Source organism: Acomys russatus, chromosome 28 (assembly GCF_903995435.1).
Source record: "Acomys russatus chromosome 28, mAcoRus1.1, whole genome shotgun sequence".
Taxonomy (NCBI): Eukaryota; Metazoa; Chordata; class Mammalia; order Rodentia; family Muridae; genus Acomys; species Acomys russatus.
Genome location: NC_067164.1, coordinates 43,125,804 through 43,140,369, shown reverse-complemented (window position 1 = coordinate 43,140,369; position 14,566 = coordinate 43,125,804). Strand labels below are relative to the sequence as shown.

The window sequence follows — 14,566 nt, the reverse complement described above, 5'->3', positions numbered from 1 at the left end:
AGATGGGGGTTTTAGTCTTGCCTCTAGCTTACTGAGCAGAGTAAGGGGACATAGGGAGCCTGCCTACCTTGCTGGTCTCTTCCAGTGGGCTCCGCCTATAGCATCACCTTCCCTGCTCGTTCCCCCTGCCCCAAAAGCTTATACCGTTAGATGTATAACCTCCACTTTTGTGTGTCTTGTTTATATTATCTGTATTTTCTTACTTTCTGTGTTCTAGATATGACATTTGGGCCTTTGATCCTAGATACACCTCTGTCACGCTCCAGATTGGCTAATCCCAGGCAGCAAATGAAGACCAACCACTTCATAGCCCAAACTCACACCAAGTGAGCGTACTTGTTCTAGAAGCCCAAGAAGGTGGGCAGCAGAGCCTGCCACAGAACCCCAGTGGGTGGTGCAAGCCATCAATTCTACAGTCTTTGCCCTGCCTGTTTGTTCCTTGGAAATGCCAGTAAAGGCTTAAGCCACACACCCCTGTTTCTGGGGTCGCCAGAGCCTGCTTGGCACATCAGGCCTCTTCCCTAAGGAAAGTATAGGTTGTGTGTCCTTCTCAGACAGTAGTCCGCATGGCTGCACGTCACCTGACTAGAACCTGCCTGGATGTAAAAGTGGATGCTTGTGCCGATGGCCAGAAGCTGGGAAGGCCAAAAGGGTCACATGCCTCAGCCTCTGGGAGAAGGCTAGTTTCTTAGCACCCTCAGCTAGTGAGGGCATGCACCATCCTAGACAGAGTATGTAAAAAGACTAGCGAAGAGGCACAGAGGACCCCCTAGAAAAACCACAGGTACACAATGGTATCACTAAGAAGCGAATGAAGGCTCCGTCAGCCTCAGACACAACATCAGAAGAACATGCTGCATTCCACCACCACCATCACCACCACCCGCCCCCACCCCTCATCCCCCCCCCCCCCCCCGCCCTGTTCCCCGTCCTGCCCCAGTGCCTTGGGCCTTCCCCCATAGGGAGAGTCCTAAAACATGGAAGATCAAGGCTCTTCCAGCCTCCCAGGGGTCTTTCCTCTGCCATTTGGCCATTTGGGTCCTTTTCGCTCCTGAGTACGCAAAACCTTTCAAAGGCAGGCAGGCTTCCCTTTTCCTGATGCACTGACCCTACAGGTCCCCACTGTGTGGCCACTGTGAATCAAGCTAGAGACCAGGAGTTCCTTGGATTACCATGCCAGCAGTGTCTCCCCCAACTCCAAATTAGGGTAAGCCTACAGAAGTAGGGCCCTTTAGGGCGGCGGACAATAGAGGCAGAGTGAGTCATGGTCCAAAGTCACAGGCATTATCTGGACAACACAAAGCCATGGTTACTGTGCATGTCCTTCCATTGAACGCAGGTCCTCAAAAACCTGGGAACACACTGGGGCGGGGGTGGGGTGGTCCTTGCCATGGTGTAAGGGAGCTTGTGGGAGGCTTCTGAAGTTCTTAGCTAGCTATGAACGTTCCCGTATAGATTCTCTCCCGGCCTCACATCTAGTATCCTGAGACCCTGTGTAGGAAATCTAGTCCATTTCTCCTTTTGCTCATCGGGCGCTGGAGGGTCAGATTGAATCCGGTCGGGCCACTGCGCCCCAAGTCTGGTGCAGAGAGGCACCGCCTTCAGCTGGATGGCACCGCCCCTCCCCAGTCTCTCCAGTCGCGCCCCGCCCACGCGAGCCTGCGCGTTAGGAAGCGCAGTCGGAAGCCAGGAGCAGGGACTGCCCAGGGCCCACTTCTTCACCGCGGACCTGGCTTTAGCGCGCAGCTGGACCTGGGGCGCTCAGGTTGTGGATGGCGGCGGCAGCCGAGCCCGGGGCCCGAACCTGGCCGGTCAGTGGTTCCCCACGTCTCGGCAGCCCGGCCGGCAGCCCTGTACTGGGCATCTCAGGCCGCTCACGCCCGGGGTCAGGGCCGGAGCGGACCGGCAGAGCTATTGGCCCGGCAGCACCTGGCCACAGCTTTCGCAAGGTGACACTCACCAAGCCAACCTTCTGCCATCTATGCTCAGACTTCATCTGGGGGCTGGCCGGCTTCCTGTGCGATGGTGAGAGTCCACCCCGCGTCCCGAGGCCGCTCCCATGAGCCGGTGCCCTCCTCCCCGGGACATTGCCCTGACCTTTGAGCCCTGTCCCTCTTGGCAGTAGTAGGCTCAGAGACAGTCTCTCGTTTGAGTAGGGCCTTTCTGTGGAGGAGACGCCTGCATTAAGGGGCGGGAAAGAGGGGTGCCTCAGGTCTGGCCCCTCTTGGCCTGGGATCTTAGGATTTCCTAGTGGGAGGTGGAGAGTCACCATAGTGCAATGCGGTGGTTGGAATCAAACGGGGCTGCGAGAGTCAAGATGTGTGTTGAGGCAGTTTTTGGGCCTTGGCATGGAGATGTGAAGGTCGGACCTAGACCTGAGGCCATGGGGCTCCCTCTGGTGTTCGGGTGTGTGGCTTCTTCCTAAGCGACTGGGACAGCAGGAGTGGGCAAGCAGAGATGGCCTGTACCATTGGTCCTGGTCATTCTTGTCCTGAGTGCATGCTTATGCACAGAGGGACTGAATACTGCTCTGCTCAAGGCTCAGCTGCTTGGAGAGCCAGGTCCAGCCTTCTTTACAGATGTGGCATGTCCCAACACAGCCCTCACCCAGCTGCTAAGCCGGCCGGGCAGGGCAGAGAATAGCACCTCTTCCTCATAGAATTAATTCCCCAGGTAATTCTATGGCTGGCCCAAAATTGTATTCTTACTCCTACGAGGAGACAGGCCCCGAGACCCAAAGCCTAAATCTGTGAGGGGCATTTGGGCCTCTGACGATGTGTCCTGATCAGGGACTCAAAGTGGGGCCAGTAGAGCAACGGCTGTTCTGTTCAAGGAGACACGCTTGTGCTCTGGGCAAGATCACTGAGGCCACAGCTCCTCACGCAGGTGTGTCTTCTGCTGGTGGGGAATGAAGGTTGTCATGGCACCTCAGGGGCGGTCGCCTGGTTTTCTCTGTCAGCTCAGGACTACTACACTGCCCTACCTGTCCTGTACACCACTCGAATACCACTGGGATGGAGGCTGTGATGTGTACACTGACAGATCTGCAGGTCTGAAGTTATAGCCCAGGACCTACAGAGGAGGCATAGGCTAGGCTTCAGGTGAAAGAGTGGCTCTCTGACTCATTTAACGGGTGAAAGCCACAGAAAGCAGAGTTTCCAGTCTTAAGTCTAATCTCTGTGGGGAGCAAAAGTTGTGGAGGCAGACCTACAGGTCAGAGGCTAGAACTCAGAGGCAATGAAAGTAGGACTTGAAGTCTAAGGATAGACTCTAGGTGCCACTCACAGATAGGGGCCTGTGCCTAGGTCTGTGGAGCCAGCAAAATCCCGTTCCTAAGAAGAGTGTGCAGAGCCCCTTCCAGGCAGCATTGTCAGGAAGGCGCTGGGATCTCAGCACATGGCCTCGAGAGGGTGTGGGCAGAGGCCTTCCACCTGCAGGAGCACACAGAGCAGTTTGCACACAACAGCCACTGCTCTGGCCTACAGAGGAAGCAGCTGGCAAGATCTTCCAAGGTGGTGCGGATCGAGTGCCTGGGGGATTCCTGTTAGGTCATTGCTTCCTCATCTGCTTTTCTCACCAGCTCTAGCCTCCTCACAATAGTTTTTTTTCTGGAGCGTCCCATGGAAAAACTTTTATCTGTCCCCTTCTAGGACTAAGGAGTAGGGAACGGGGTCTCAGCAGGAGGGAAGCAGCAGCTAGGGTCCTCTACATAGGTCTGGCTCCTCAGGCTATCGTAGTGGTCATGTTCCTTTGTTCCTACAGCCGCATGCATAGTGGCCCACCTGTGGAGCCCAGCCAGGCCCCTCACTCCCTTGTCCTGCTCTGGCCTGACATGTTGTGCAGGCTTCTCTCCCCTCTTGGATCTCCAAGTTTGTTTCTCTGCTGAAGCTCTGCTTGTGCTGAGGCCTGGAAGTAAGCCGCCTTCCCCAATCACCTAAGGTTTTTTTTGTTTGTTTGTTTGTTTGGTTGGTTGGTTGGTTTTTTTCGAGGCAGGGTTTCTCTGTGTAACCTTGGCTGTACTGGACTCGCTTTGTAGACCAGGCTAGCCTTGAACTCACAGCGATCCCGAGTGCTGGGATTAAAGGCGTGCGCCACCACTGCCCGGCCTCACCTAGGTTTTGTATGCTGTTTATGTGCACTCTTCTCCTCTATTGGCCTCAGAGACAAGGGAGTGCTGAGCCAATGTGAGGGGCATAGGCCACTCCCAAGACAGAAGGGCACACTCATCCCCCACCATGGTCCCCCTGTGGGCATCTGGACCTTGGGCTCTTGAGGATGATGTAACTGCCTGTCTTCTTCATGACAGAGGTCACAGAAGTGACGCCCTGCCACTACGGGGCACAGGGCTAGGGTGCCATGCTGAGTGGCTCTGGCTGAGTGTTTCCTGTGGGCTCTTAGCCCTATTGTAAACTGCTGATGCCCTGTGGTATGCTGGCAAAGGCTGAATGTTAGGACCCCTCTCACCTCCTGGGGCATATGGGGCTTCTTAGCAAGGCGGGGTGGCTCACACAGCTCTCCTCCCTGCAGTCTGCAACTTCATGTCCCATGAGAAGTGCCTGAAGCAGGTGAAGACCCCGTGCACGAGCATTGCGCCAGGCCTAGTACGGGTGAGTGTGGGGGCAGGTGCGCATGGCTCTCATGGGCTGGGGGCTGACCTCAGCTGCCTCTTTGCATTGTCAGTTAGCCACGTCATTAGGGCAGCGTTCTCGCAATGAAAAGGAAGGCACCGTTGATGAGCTGAGCACCCTGAGTGGATCTCTAGGGAACTATGCTGAGAAAAGCCAGGGTCAAAGGGCAATACCTGCCTATGGGACACTCTGAAATTAGGGAGCCAGAGGAGCACAGATCAGAGGTTCAAGGTAAGAAAGTAGATGTGGCCGCAGAAGGGCCAAATGAGTTCTGGAGGCTGGCTCCTTTGTACTTTCTGTGCTCTAGCTATGACACTGACTAGTTTTGTAAGTTATTAACATTGGGTAAAGAGCACAGGGATTTCTGGGTTGTTTCTCACAAATGCACACAAATCTTTAGAGGTTGTGACACAACAGGCTTTTGTAAAAAGCCTCAGAGCCTAGGATTTGGCCACAGGGCTCTGGAAAGGGTCTTGAGGCTCCTAGCAGGGTATAGAGACTTCCTTTCTAAGGGAGAATGGTAGTGCTGAGAGCAGCATAGCTAGCCATGTTCAAAACAGGTGACACAATGGCCTCACTGCCCGCCATCTGCATTCACAAGGCCAGGATACTGGCAGCTCTGCTGCCCTGAGCTTGTACTTGCCTGCCCTAGCAGACGGGTCCTACCTCCTAGCCATGAGGAAGAGGAGACAAATAAAGAGGGGGTGTGATGGGGTGCTGCAGTAAGCGGCAGATGAAGCTGACAACTTCAGCTTTCCCTTAACATCGATGCTTGGTGGGTACTTGATTACTAAGTGTGAGTACAAAGGCATCCAAGGATGCTGGCTGCTGTCGTATCAGGGTGCTGTGCTCGCCAGAGTGATGCCCTTGTGAGCATGTTAAGGCTGTAGCTCGCTTAAATGATCTCCATGATTCCTTATTTATACTTGTGATTAAACGAAATACTTAATTTGATTTCAGATATGCTCAGAGGATGTAGATATTTTAAAAGAAATTAAAAATCACATTCCATCCTTGCCTATGTAGTACCCTTCTAATGTGTAGTTTTTCTGTTCTTCTGCTTATTGAGTGTGCTTTAAGTCTTGGGCTGAGGACCAGTCAAGTCAAGACCCAATCCTTCCAATCTGCTTTCATGGGGGAGGCAGTTTACCATCACATGTTCACAGTCACTGTGATTGCCTCCAAGAGGGCAAATCTGGGGGTGCTGGAAGCCTCTGAATCTAACCAGGCAGGCACCTGGTAGCCTTGCTGGCCTGAGGAGTGAGGAGTGGGTGTCAGGTGGGCTTCTTTTACCCGTGCTTACAATACTGCAGATGTGAAGTTGCAGAGCCGGTTCTCTGTTCACCAGTCCCCATAGTCAGCCAGCCTAGCCCCAGTCCAGGTCGCATGGTAGTATTCACTCCCAAGCAGGACCTGAGCTGCAGATTTGTGGAGATGGAGGAGGGGTGATCCCCTCTGTCCAGTTACCTGAAGGTGATGCAGGGCTACCAGGGATAAGGGTGCAGGACCAGGCAGGCCCTAATCTGAGGATTGCTTTGCCCTTATAGGTCCCTGTAGCCCACTGTTTTGGCTCCCTTGGGCTCTACAAGCGCAAGTTCTGTGTGGTCTGCCGCAAGAGCCTGGAGGTACCGGCGCTCCGGTGTGAAGGTATCATTGGGCCCTTGGCCCCCTTGGAAATTGAGCTCCTTACTCAAAGGGCCTGGTCTATGCTGCCCCAAGGTAGCCCAGCCCTCCTCTCCCTGTGGTTTGTCGAGGGCATGGGTGGTAGGCTCAGGCTAACTATGGGGGCTCCAACAGTAAGAGCCTGCCAGGCAGAAAGCTGGTTCGGGATGGCAGGGGTTGAGGTTGGAGCCAGGCCAAGCTAAGAGGTGAGTGAGGAGGGCAGGGGTGTGGCAAGAGGCCCCTAACCTTGCCCGCCCCCCAGTGTGTGAGCTGCACGTTCACGCCGACTGTGTGCCCTTCGCCTGCAGCGACTGTCGTCAGTGCCACCAGGATGGACAGCAGGATTATGTGAGTGTACTAGTGCTGGGGTAGGTTTGGTAGGGGTTAGGCTGGCTGAGCTTCTGACTGCCCTGCCACCCCCACCCCCATCTCCAGGACACGTACCACCACCACTGGCGGGAGGGGAACCTGCCTTCCGGTGCACGGTGTGAGGTCTGTAGGAAGACTTGTGGTTCCTCTGATGTGCTGGCTGGTGTTCGCTGCGAATGGTGTGGTGCACAGGTGAGCACGGGGATCGGGTGAATGGGGCCCAGGGTATGGGACAAAAAGGTGGCGTCTGTATCAGGGTAGTAGCAGGGGTGGGGGAGGGAAGGTTCCTTTCTTTCAAGCTGTCTACTGTTTTCTGGGTTATGGAGTAGCACTTCTGGCCTTGTGCACCATCTAGGTGGGCACTTAGGCTGGTGGATATAGAATTGGCCAGCTTATTGGGTGGTAGTGGCGCACGCCTTTAATCCCAGCACTTGGGAGGCAGAGGCAGGTGGATTGCTGTGAGTTCAAGGCCAGCCTGGTCTACAAAGTGAGTCCAGGACAGTCAAGGCTACACAGAGAAACCCTGACTCGAAAAACCAAAAAACCAAAAAATAAAAATTGGCCAGCTTTCTGCCCAGGGTCCAGACTTGTACCTTTGTCCTTCCAGGCCCACTCAGTGTGCTCCACAGCACTCACACCTGAGTGTACATTTGGGCGTCTACGCTCCATGGTACTACCTCCTTCGTGCGTGCGCCTGCTGTCCCGAAACTTCAGCAAGATGCACTGCTTCCGTATCCCCGAGACCATGGCCCTGGAGCTTGGTGAGGCAGAGAGGTGGGACTAGGGTGTGTCCTGGCTGAGCCAGGCACTGAGTATGGGGGCTTTGTCTACCCTGAAGGTGATGGGGATGACGGCCTAGATGGAAGTGCTGCCACAGGTGCAAGCAGAGAGGTGCTGGCAGCTACAGAATCCAGTAAGTACCCCACTTAGCTGCTACTCTGTGCCCCCTAGTCCCAGCCCCAGACGCTGCCCCCCCCCAAGATTCTCAACTGCTCCCCTCTGGCCTAGCCAAACAGATGCTGAAGATCTTTGATGGCAACGACTCCATGAGGAAAAATCAGTTTCGTCTGGTCACAGTCTCCCGCCTGGCTCGGAATGAGGAGGTGATGGTAAGAGTAAACCTATGCATGGAGGTATGGTACGGTACACATCACCGTGCCTGGAGCCCTCTGCTTGCCCTCCCTTCTCAGCTGGCTTCCCCGTGCCTGCCTCCCTCACCTGTTCCCTTAACCCAGCTCTCCATACAAGGTCCCCTCTTCACCTGGCCCTCGCTACTTGGCTCTCCCCTCTACAGGAGGCAGCACTTCGGGCCTACTACATCAATGAGGACCCTAGGGACTTCCAGCTGCAGGCACTGCCCCTAGCCTTGCTGTCTGATAACTCCCAGACCCTGGGGAAGCCTGGGACCACTGAGGAAGAGGCTGGCAAAGGCTCTGGGCCCCGGGATGCCGTGTCTGAGGCCTGGGTCATCAGGTCTGTGCCTCGTGCCCAGGAGACCCTGAAGATCTACCCTGGCTGGCTCAAGTAAGGCTGAAAGCACAGGATCTATTGAGGGAGGGGTACGGTGAGCATCCGAAGTCCAAACTCTGAGTCTGTACCCCCCCCACAGGGTGGGTGTGGCCTACGTGTCCATCCGTGTGAACTCCCAGAGTACAGCACGGTCTGTGGTTCAAGAGGTTCTTCCACTGTTTGGACGGCAGGTATGCACACTGCCCATTCTCACCCAACGCACAGTGCGTCAGGCTACCATCCCTCTGAATGTCCTGTGGGTATGGGGATTCGATCCTAGGCCTGATGTTTTACCCATGCTGTGTAGGTTGAGGATCAGGAGCGATTCCAGCTGACTGAGGTGCTCATGAGCAGCAGACAGGGTAAGTGAACTGCGTTTCTCGGACCTTTTGTGTAGTAGGCTTGGGCCTGCCGCTCTGGGAGGCCTACCAGGACACTGGGGCTAGACCACTGCCCTTCTGATCGGTCCCACCTAGATGCACCTGCATCCCCACATGCCCCAGAGACTCAGAGCAGCTGTTTGTGGAAGGGAGGAGCCCTGTGCTGACACCCTGTGTCCCTCAATCCCACAGTTCAACGGACAGTGCTGGCGGATGAGGAACCTCTATTAGACCGACTTTGGGACATCCGACAGGTCAGTGGGTGTGGACAACACTCCCAGGGGACTGCCGGCCATTGGCCATCGCCTGTAGAAGGATGCCACCAAGGCTATCCACTCACTGCCACCTCCAGAGGGACACCTCTTCTCAGACACTGTATCCTCCCAACCAGCGGCTGATGGCCCTGGCTGGTAGTACCCTCTCTAACGCGTCACCTGCTTCTAGTTGGGAGGCCTTGAATCTCAAGAGCTAAGTGGGTAGTTGGAGGAGCATTGCTGGCGCTGCGGCCCAGCATTCCCCATTCCCGCTTTCCCTGCAGACATCTGTGCGCCAGGTGAGCCAGACGCGCTTCTACGTGGCTGAGAGAAGGGCCATGGCCCCCCGCGTCTCCCTGTTTGTGGGTGGCCTGCCACCTGGCTTGTCCCCCCAGGATTACAACAACCTGCTGCACGAGACCATGGCCACCAAAGGTGTGACCTTGGGCTACCCAGGGCTTTGGCTGGGAGAGGGTCCTGAGTGGGCAGTGGGACTGTGGTGGCAAGCCTAAGTCCTCTTGCCTCCTCATGCACCACCTGGAGCCCAAGCTCAGCCTCCACCCAAGGCCAGCCAACATGGCCTTCGTTGTGGGGCCTGTACATCCCTGTGCATTCACCCTGTACATTCAGGAGTCAGGGACCTTGCTTGGGAATGGGGCATAGGCAATTCCCAGGGGAGCTGACCCCAAAGGATGGACCAGGGCTGCTTGGGTGGGTTGTGCTCTGGATGTGGGTGCCCTTAGGAGGGAGGCTGGCCCCAAACTGGGAGGTCAGGTCCGTCCCCTCTGAATGCCACTCTGACTGCAACCTGTCTGTGCAGCTGCTGTGGTGTCTGTGAGTCACGTCTACTCCTTACAAGGTAAGCTGGTATCTGGTGGATGTTCCTGGAGTCGGGTAGAAGGGTCTACCCTTTACCTTCTGCTCTACATCCACATGCCTGGACTCATCCCCTGGTTTTGTTTATTGGTTCACAGCCCTTGCCTTTGTTACAGTGTTGCCAAGATTAGCTATTTCCCCCCAATCTTTGTTCTTTCTCTGGGCCTGCATCTTTTAATGTGGAAGGATTTTCTTCCATCCTTCTTGGCATGTGAACCCAGGAGACTCAGAGGTCATGCAATGCTCATGGTGCTGGACTTGGGTGTGAGTGTGGTTGGTCAGGGAGACAAACTGATGGATCCTGCATTCAGCCTACTTTCTGTGGGAGTTCTCTGCTGGAAGGGTGGCCCCTTACTGTGGATGCCAGCTGTAGTCAGCTGACATGAGCTGGCTGGGACCAAAGCTAGGGCTGGGACTGGTAGCTGAGGCTCTGCCTAGGTGCCTGGTTGGCAAGGCACACGGGAGAGGCTTTGTGGGTGTGACATCTTAGGGGTGGATTTCATAGGACAGACCCTAAATACTTTTTGGGTGGGGGTACACAAGATTCACCCTTCCCTGGGTATCTGGGGGCAGAATACACAGGATGCCTAACTGGGTACCTTGTGGGTGGGGTACATAGGACACCCACCTTGAGCTTTGGCCTACCTATGGCAGGCGCAGTAATTCTGGATGTCACCTGCTTCTCGGAGGCTGAGCGGCTATACATGCTGGCCAGGGACACAGTAGTGCATGGCCGGCCACTGACTGCACTAGTGCTTCCGGATGTGCTGGTGAGTGGTTGGGTCTCTTAATGCCCCAGGATCATGTCCTCATTGCTAGATGGCTGGTACATGCCACCTTGGTCTACCTTACAACAGCCCAGAAAGGATAAGGCCAATTTATATCAGAGAGTCAGAGAGTCAGGGAGTCAGGGCTTGTCCGTGGTGGTCTGAACCAGTAAGACACGATGCTTGGGACCAAGCCTGTTTTCACATTATGAACCGTAAACTTTTGACCTATTGGGGTCACCACAGGACACAGCTCCACCTCCACTTAAGGCCAGAGTGTATTGTGACCATGTGCCAACATCCTGCCAGGCCCTGTCCTCTTGAGTATGATGCTGCCCTCAACATTTACCCAGGTAGCCCTGTGCCTAGGGTTTTCTCTGGCCAGTAGGTGGAGTTCCCTGACTTCAGATACCACTCTTACGACCTGGCAATGAGGTATACGCAGAGGGCAGCAAAGGGCAGAGCAACTTCATGAGGAGTGCCTAGGCTCTGCAGAGCCCCTGCAGATAGCCAGGGCCTGCCTGCACCCTGAACCTTGATCTTGACTTCAGGCCCAAATCTAGCTGTTCCCAATGCCTAAGGACATACATAGGTCAGGGCTCCCTGTGTGTTTAACCAGGCATTGTTCTCACCAGTTCTGTTGCAGAGTTAGGCATGAGGCCATATTCACGTTGTTTCTTGTCAGCTGCCTGCCCTGGGGCAAATGAGTGTTGAGAGCAGGCAGCTTTCCCATCCAGTGGGTACCCCTTCACAAATGTGTCCTTGCCCCAGCCATACTACAGTCTCTATGTTGCTGTCCACTCTGTGTCTGTCCCCTGTTACTCAACACCATTATAATGACTTAAACCAGCCCACTGTGTCTAGACTTCTAGGGATCGTCTCTTGGCATTATGTACAGGGATACTTATTTTGTTCCCATGACCAGCGATGTGTGGTTACCCCTGTAAACCGAGCCCTCTGGCTGCCATGTGGCAGGTGGGACCTGGAAGCTGTTTACTTCCAAAGGGTGTGTTGATAGCTTCACAAGAGCCAGGCCTCATGCCAGGTGGCTGGTAGTACCACCTAGGCTCTATGGACTACTGTGGCTTCATAACTAAGAGGGTAGGAATGGTCCCTTGACATATGTCACAATGGATGTCCCTGGCGTTTGTGCTTCAAGCTCCAAGCAGTCACAGTAGTGTTCTCGTGAGAAAGGATTACTGAGAGTTCAGTAATGAGGCGGAGATACTTATGTGCACTGATTAGCTACAGGAAGGCATGGCTATGGCTTAGTAGGCTTGGAATCTGAGGCTGGACATTGCCTAGCAGTTCCAATGTGGGACTTTGACCCCAACGTAATTCAGTCCCCCACTTCTCAGCACACGAAGCTGCCTCCTGACTGCTGCCCTCTCCTCGTGTTCGTGAACCCCAAGAGTGGGGGCCTCAAGGGGCGAGAACTTGTCTGTAGTTTCCGGAAGCTGCTAAATCCGCACCAGGTCTTTGAGCTGACCAATGGGGGCCCTCTTCCTGGGTGAGTCTGGAGTTTTCCTGGCACTTGGAAATAGCAACCCCCACCTGTCTCTACCTAGTAGGAACTCCAAATGGGGCTGCTGGAATCATTAAGTTTTCTATGTGGCCATAGATGGACATCTGAAAAGAGCTGCCCTGGGCAAGAACGAGTGGCCAGGTCTTGCCCTGAGCAGCCAGGAGGTAGTGGCAGAACACTGTCTCCCACACAGGTTCCACCTTTTCTCCCAGGTGCCCTGTTTTCGGGTACTGGTGTGTGGCGGAGATGGCACCGTGGGCTGGGTGCTTGCTGCCCTGGAGGAGACAAGGCGCCATCTGGCCTGCCCAGAGCCATCTGTGGCCATCCTGCCCCTGGGTACAGGTGGGCTTAGCCATCAACTTGAAGGATGGGTCTCAGGGCTGTCCCTACTTTGAGCTTTGCGGGAGATTTATGATGGTATGTGGATTATGCTCGTTACTGTTTCTCAGGGAATGACCTTGGCCGGGTCCTCCGCTGGGGGGCAGGCTATAGTGGCGAGGACCCATTTTCTGTGCTGGTGTCTGTGGATGAAGCTGATGCTGTGCTCATGGATCGCTGGACAATCCTGCTAGATGCTCATGAGACTGATAATGCAGAGAACAGTGTGGCAGATGCAGAGCCCCCCAAGGTACCAGTGCAGCACCTGCTAGGATCTTGTATTTGACAACCCCCACTCCCTTGCCTGATATGCATCTTCTCAGTCTCCCCTGAGGCAGAGCAGGAGCTTGCTGACTCTGTGGGGTTGTGGGGGGTCTGCTTTCTCTGGGGGCAGGGGATTGCTGTGGCATTTAAGCAGAGAGGTTCCTAGCAGAGGGCATTGGTGACAACAGGTAAGAGTTAGACATGTCTGGCACAATTTGGGACACTCAATGGCTGGCCAGCACCCTGATTACGCCCTGTCTCCAGATTGTTCAGATGAGTAACTACTGTGGCATTGGTATCGATGCGGAGCTCAGCCTAGACTTCCACCAGGCACGCGAAGAGGAGCCTGGCAAATTCACAAGCAGGTATACCAGGAAGGCAAGGCTGGGGACCAGGTCACTTGTAGCAGCCAGCAGCTTTTACCTGATGATCTGGGATGCCTACCTCCCTGTGGCAGGTTCCACAACAAGGGCGTGTATGTGCGGGTCGGGCTGCAGAAGATCAGCCACTCTAGAAGCCTACACAAGGAGATCCGGCTGCAGGTGGAACAGCAGGAGGTGGAGCTACCCAGCATTGAGGGTCTCATCTTCATAAACATCCCCAGGTGCTGGGGCTGGGCTCTCAGACTCTGCAGCTAGGGCCAGGTGCTAGGTCTGTGTCTGGTCTGAACCTAACTTTGTATTTTCATCTTTTGAGGGCAGTTGGGGCTCAGGGGCTGACCTGTGGGGCTCTGACAACGACTCAAGGTTTGAGAAGCCACGCATAGACGACGGGCTGTTGGAGGTGGTGGGTGTGACGGGTGTTGTGCACATGGTGAGCACTGGCAGGCTGGTGGGTAGGTCCTGTGCTGCCCCTTGGGCCCTACTAGCCAGCTCTGCTTCTCTCTTACCCAGGGCCAGGTACAAGGTGGGCTGCGCTCTGGAATACGAATTGCCCAGGGCTCCTACTTCCGTGTCACACTCCTCAAGGCTACTCCGGTGCAGGTGGATGGTGAGCCCTGGGTTCAGGCCCCAGGGCACATGATCATCTCTGCTACTGCCCCTAAGGTATGTTGGCAAGGCTGAGAGAAGAGGTAAAACGGGCCAGGGCCAGGGCCAGGTAGGCTGATGCTGTACTAAAGCATCAGAACTAAGTATTAGACCTAAGCAGAGCTAAGGCCAGGTGGCTCTACACTTTGGCCTTCTGGCCTTCATGAGGCCATGGTGAGAACTCAGAAAAGAGGAAAGAATGGAAGACAGTGCTCCATGGGCTACAGGCTGCAGCAGCGAGGCAGCTTTACTAGGTCCTTCCTCTTCTGTGGAGTAGACCCAAGAAGTATTCACTGGCCCAGAAGTCCCAGAGCTACACTTGGAGTGTCACTCTGGCCCTCTGACCCTCCATCCTTGCATTGTAACAGGTTCACATGCTGAGGAAGGCCAAGCAGAAGCCCAGGAAGGCTGGTGCCACCAGGGATACCAGAGTGGACACCTTGCCTGCTCCTGAGGGCAATCCTTAACAGAGGAGCAGGATGAAGGGTCTCAGCCACCCAGCCTTTCTTTGGTCTGTTCCAAGTCCCACACCTTGGCTGGCCAACAGATGGACTTAGCTGTCACACTGACCATAGTGTCTTCATGGGCCTTGGGATATTTCCATCCCTTATCCTTGTCCAATGTCATGTACAGACTTAGGAGTGGGTAGGTAATGGCCTTTGCTCACTCAGCCACAGTACCAGTCTATATGACATGGACATGAGGCTCTGATTAGCCTGACCTCTGCACAAAACTCATCCTTACAGGACAAGTGGAGCTGATCCTGTTAGTCACATCCTTTCCTTTGAAACCTCTCTTAGACTCCTTGGGCCCAACATTTCTGGATGCAGGCCATCTAGGTGGGTCCTTGATCTCATTTTATGTTTTTTTTTTTTTTTTTTTTTTCCCAAAGCAGCCCTTCTAGGCCCTGGCCTAGCAGATATAGA

General features: G+C 54.8%; 1 protein-coding gene across 2 annotated transcripts; it reads left to right on the top strand.

Moving 5' to 3' along the window:
• The first annotated feature begins 1,634 nt into the window (after window positions 1-1,634).
• Window positions 1,635-14,502, top strand: Dgkq (diacylglycerol kinase theta). Of its 2 annotated transcripts, none has more exons than XM_051170181.1 (23): window positions 1,635-2,025; window positions 4,528-4,607; window positions 6,176-6,275; window positions 6,553-6,638; window positions 6,726-6,851; window positions 7,267-7,420; window positions 7,498-7,572; window positions 7,668-7,768; window positions 7,954-8,183; window positions 8,269-8,359; window positions 8,476-8,530; window positions 8,741-8,802; window positions 9,087-9,237; window positions 9,623-9,661; window positions 10,333-10,448; window positions 11,804-11,955; window positions 12,164-12,312; window positions 12,420-12,598; window positions 12,877-12,977; window positions 13,070-13,216; window positions 13,314-13,425; window positions 13,506-13,658; window positions 14,009-14,502. In XM_051170181.1, the coding sequence occupies exons 1-23, from the start codon at window positions 1,773-1,775 to the stop codon at window positions 14,105-14,107; spliced, it is 2,811 nt and encodes a 936-aa protein (XP_051026138.1). In that variant the 5' UTR covers window positions 1,635-1,772; the 3' UTR covers window positions 14,108-14,502. The 2 variants fall into 2 exon arrangements, with proteins under 2 accessions (XP_051026138.1, XP_051026139.1); XM_051170182.1 differs by lacking the exon at window positions 1,635-2,025 and adding an exon at window positions 3,837-3,912.
• Window positions 14,503-14,566: the final 64 nt, after the last annotated feature.

What these genes read in the sequence shown, in the direction of transcription:
- Dgkq (XM_051170181.1), top strand. Translation starts at nt 1,773, where the DNA reads ATGGCGGCGGCAGCCGAGCCCGGGGCCCGAACCTGGCCGGTCAGTGGT. An exon ending in TCACGTCTACTCCTTACAAG is followed by an intron (nt 9,662 to 10,332) that starts GTAAGCTGGTAT and finishes TACCTATGGCAG; the next exon opens with GCGCAGTAATTCTGGATGTC. An exon ending in TGACGGGTGTTGTGCACATG is followed by an intron (nt 13,426 to 13,505) that starts GTGAGCACTGGC and finishes TCTCTTACCCAG; the next exon opens with GGCCAGGTACAAGGTGGGCT.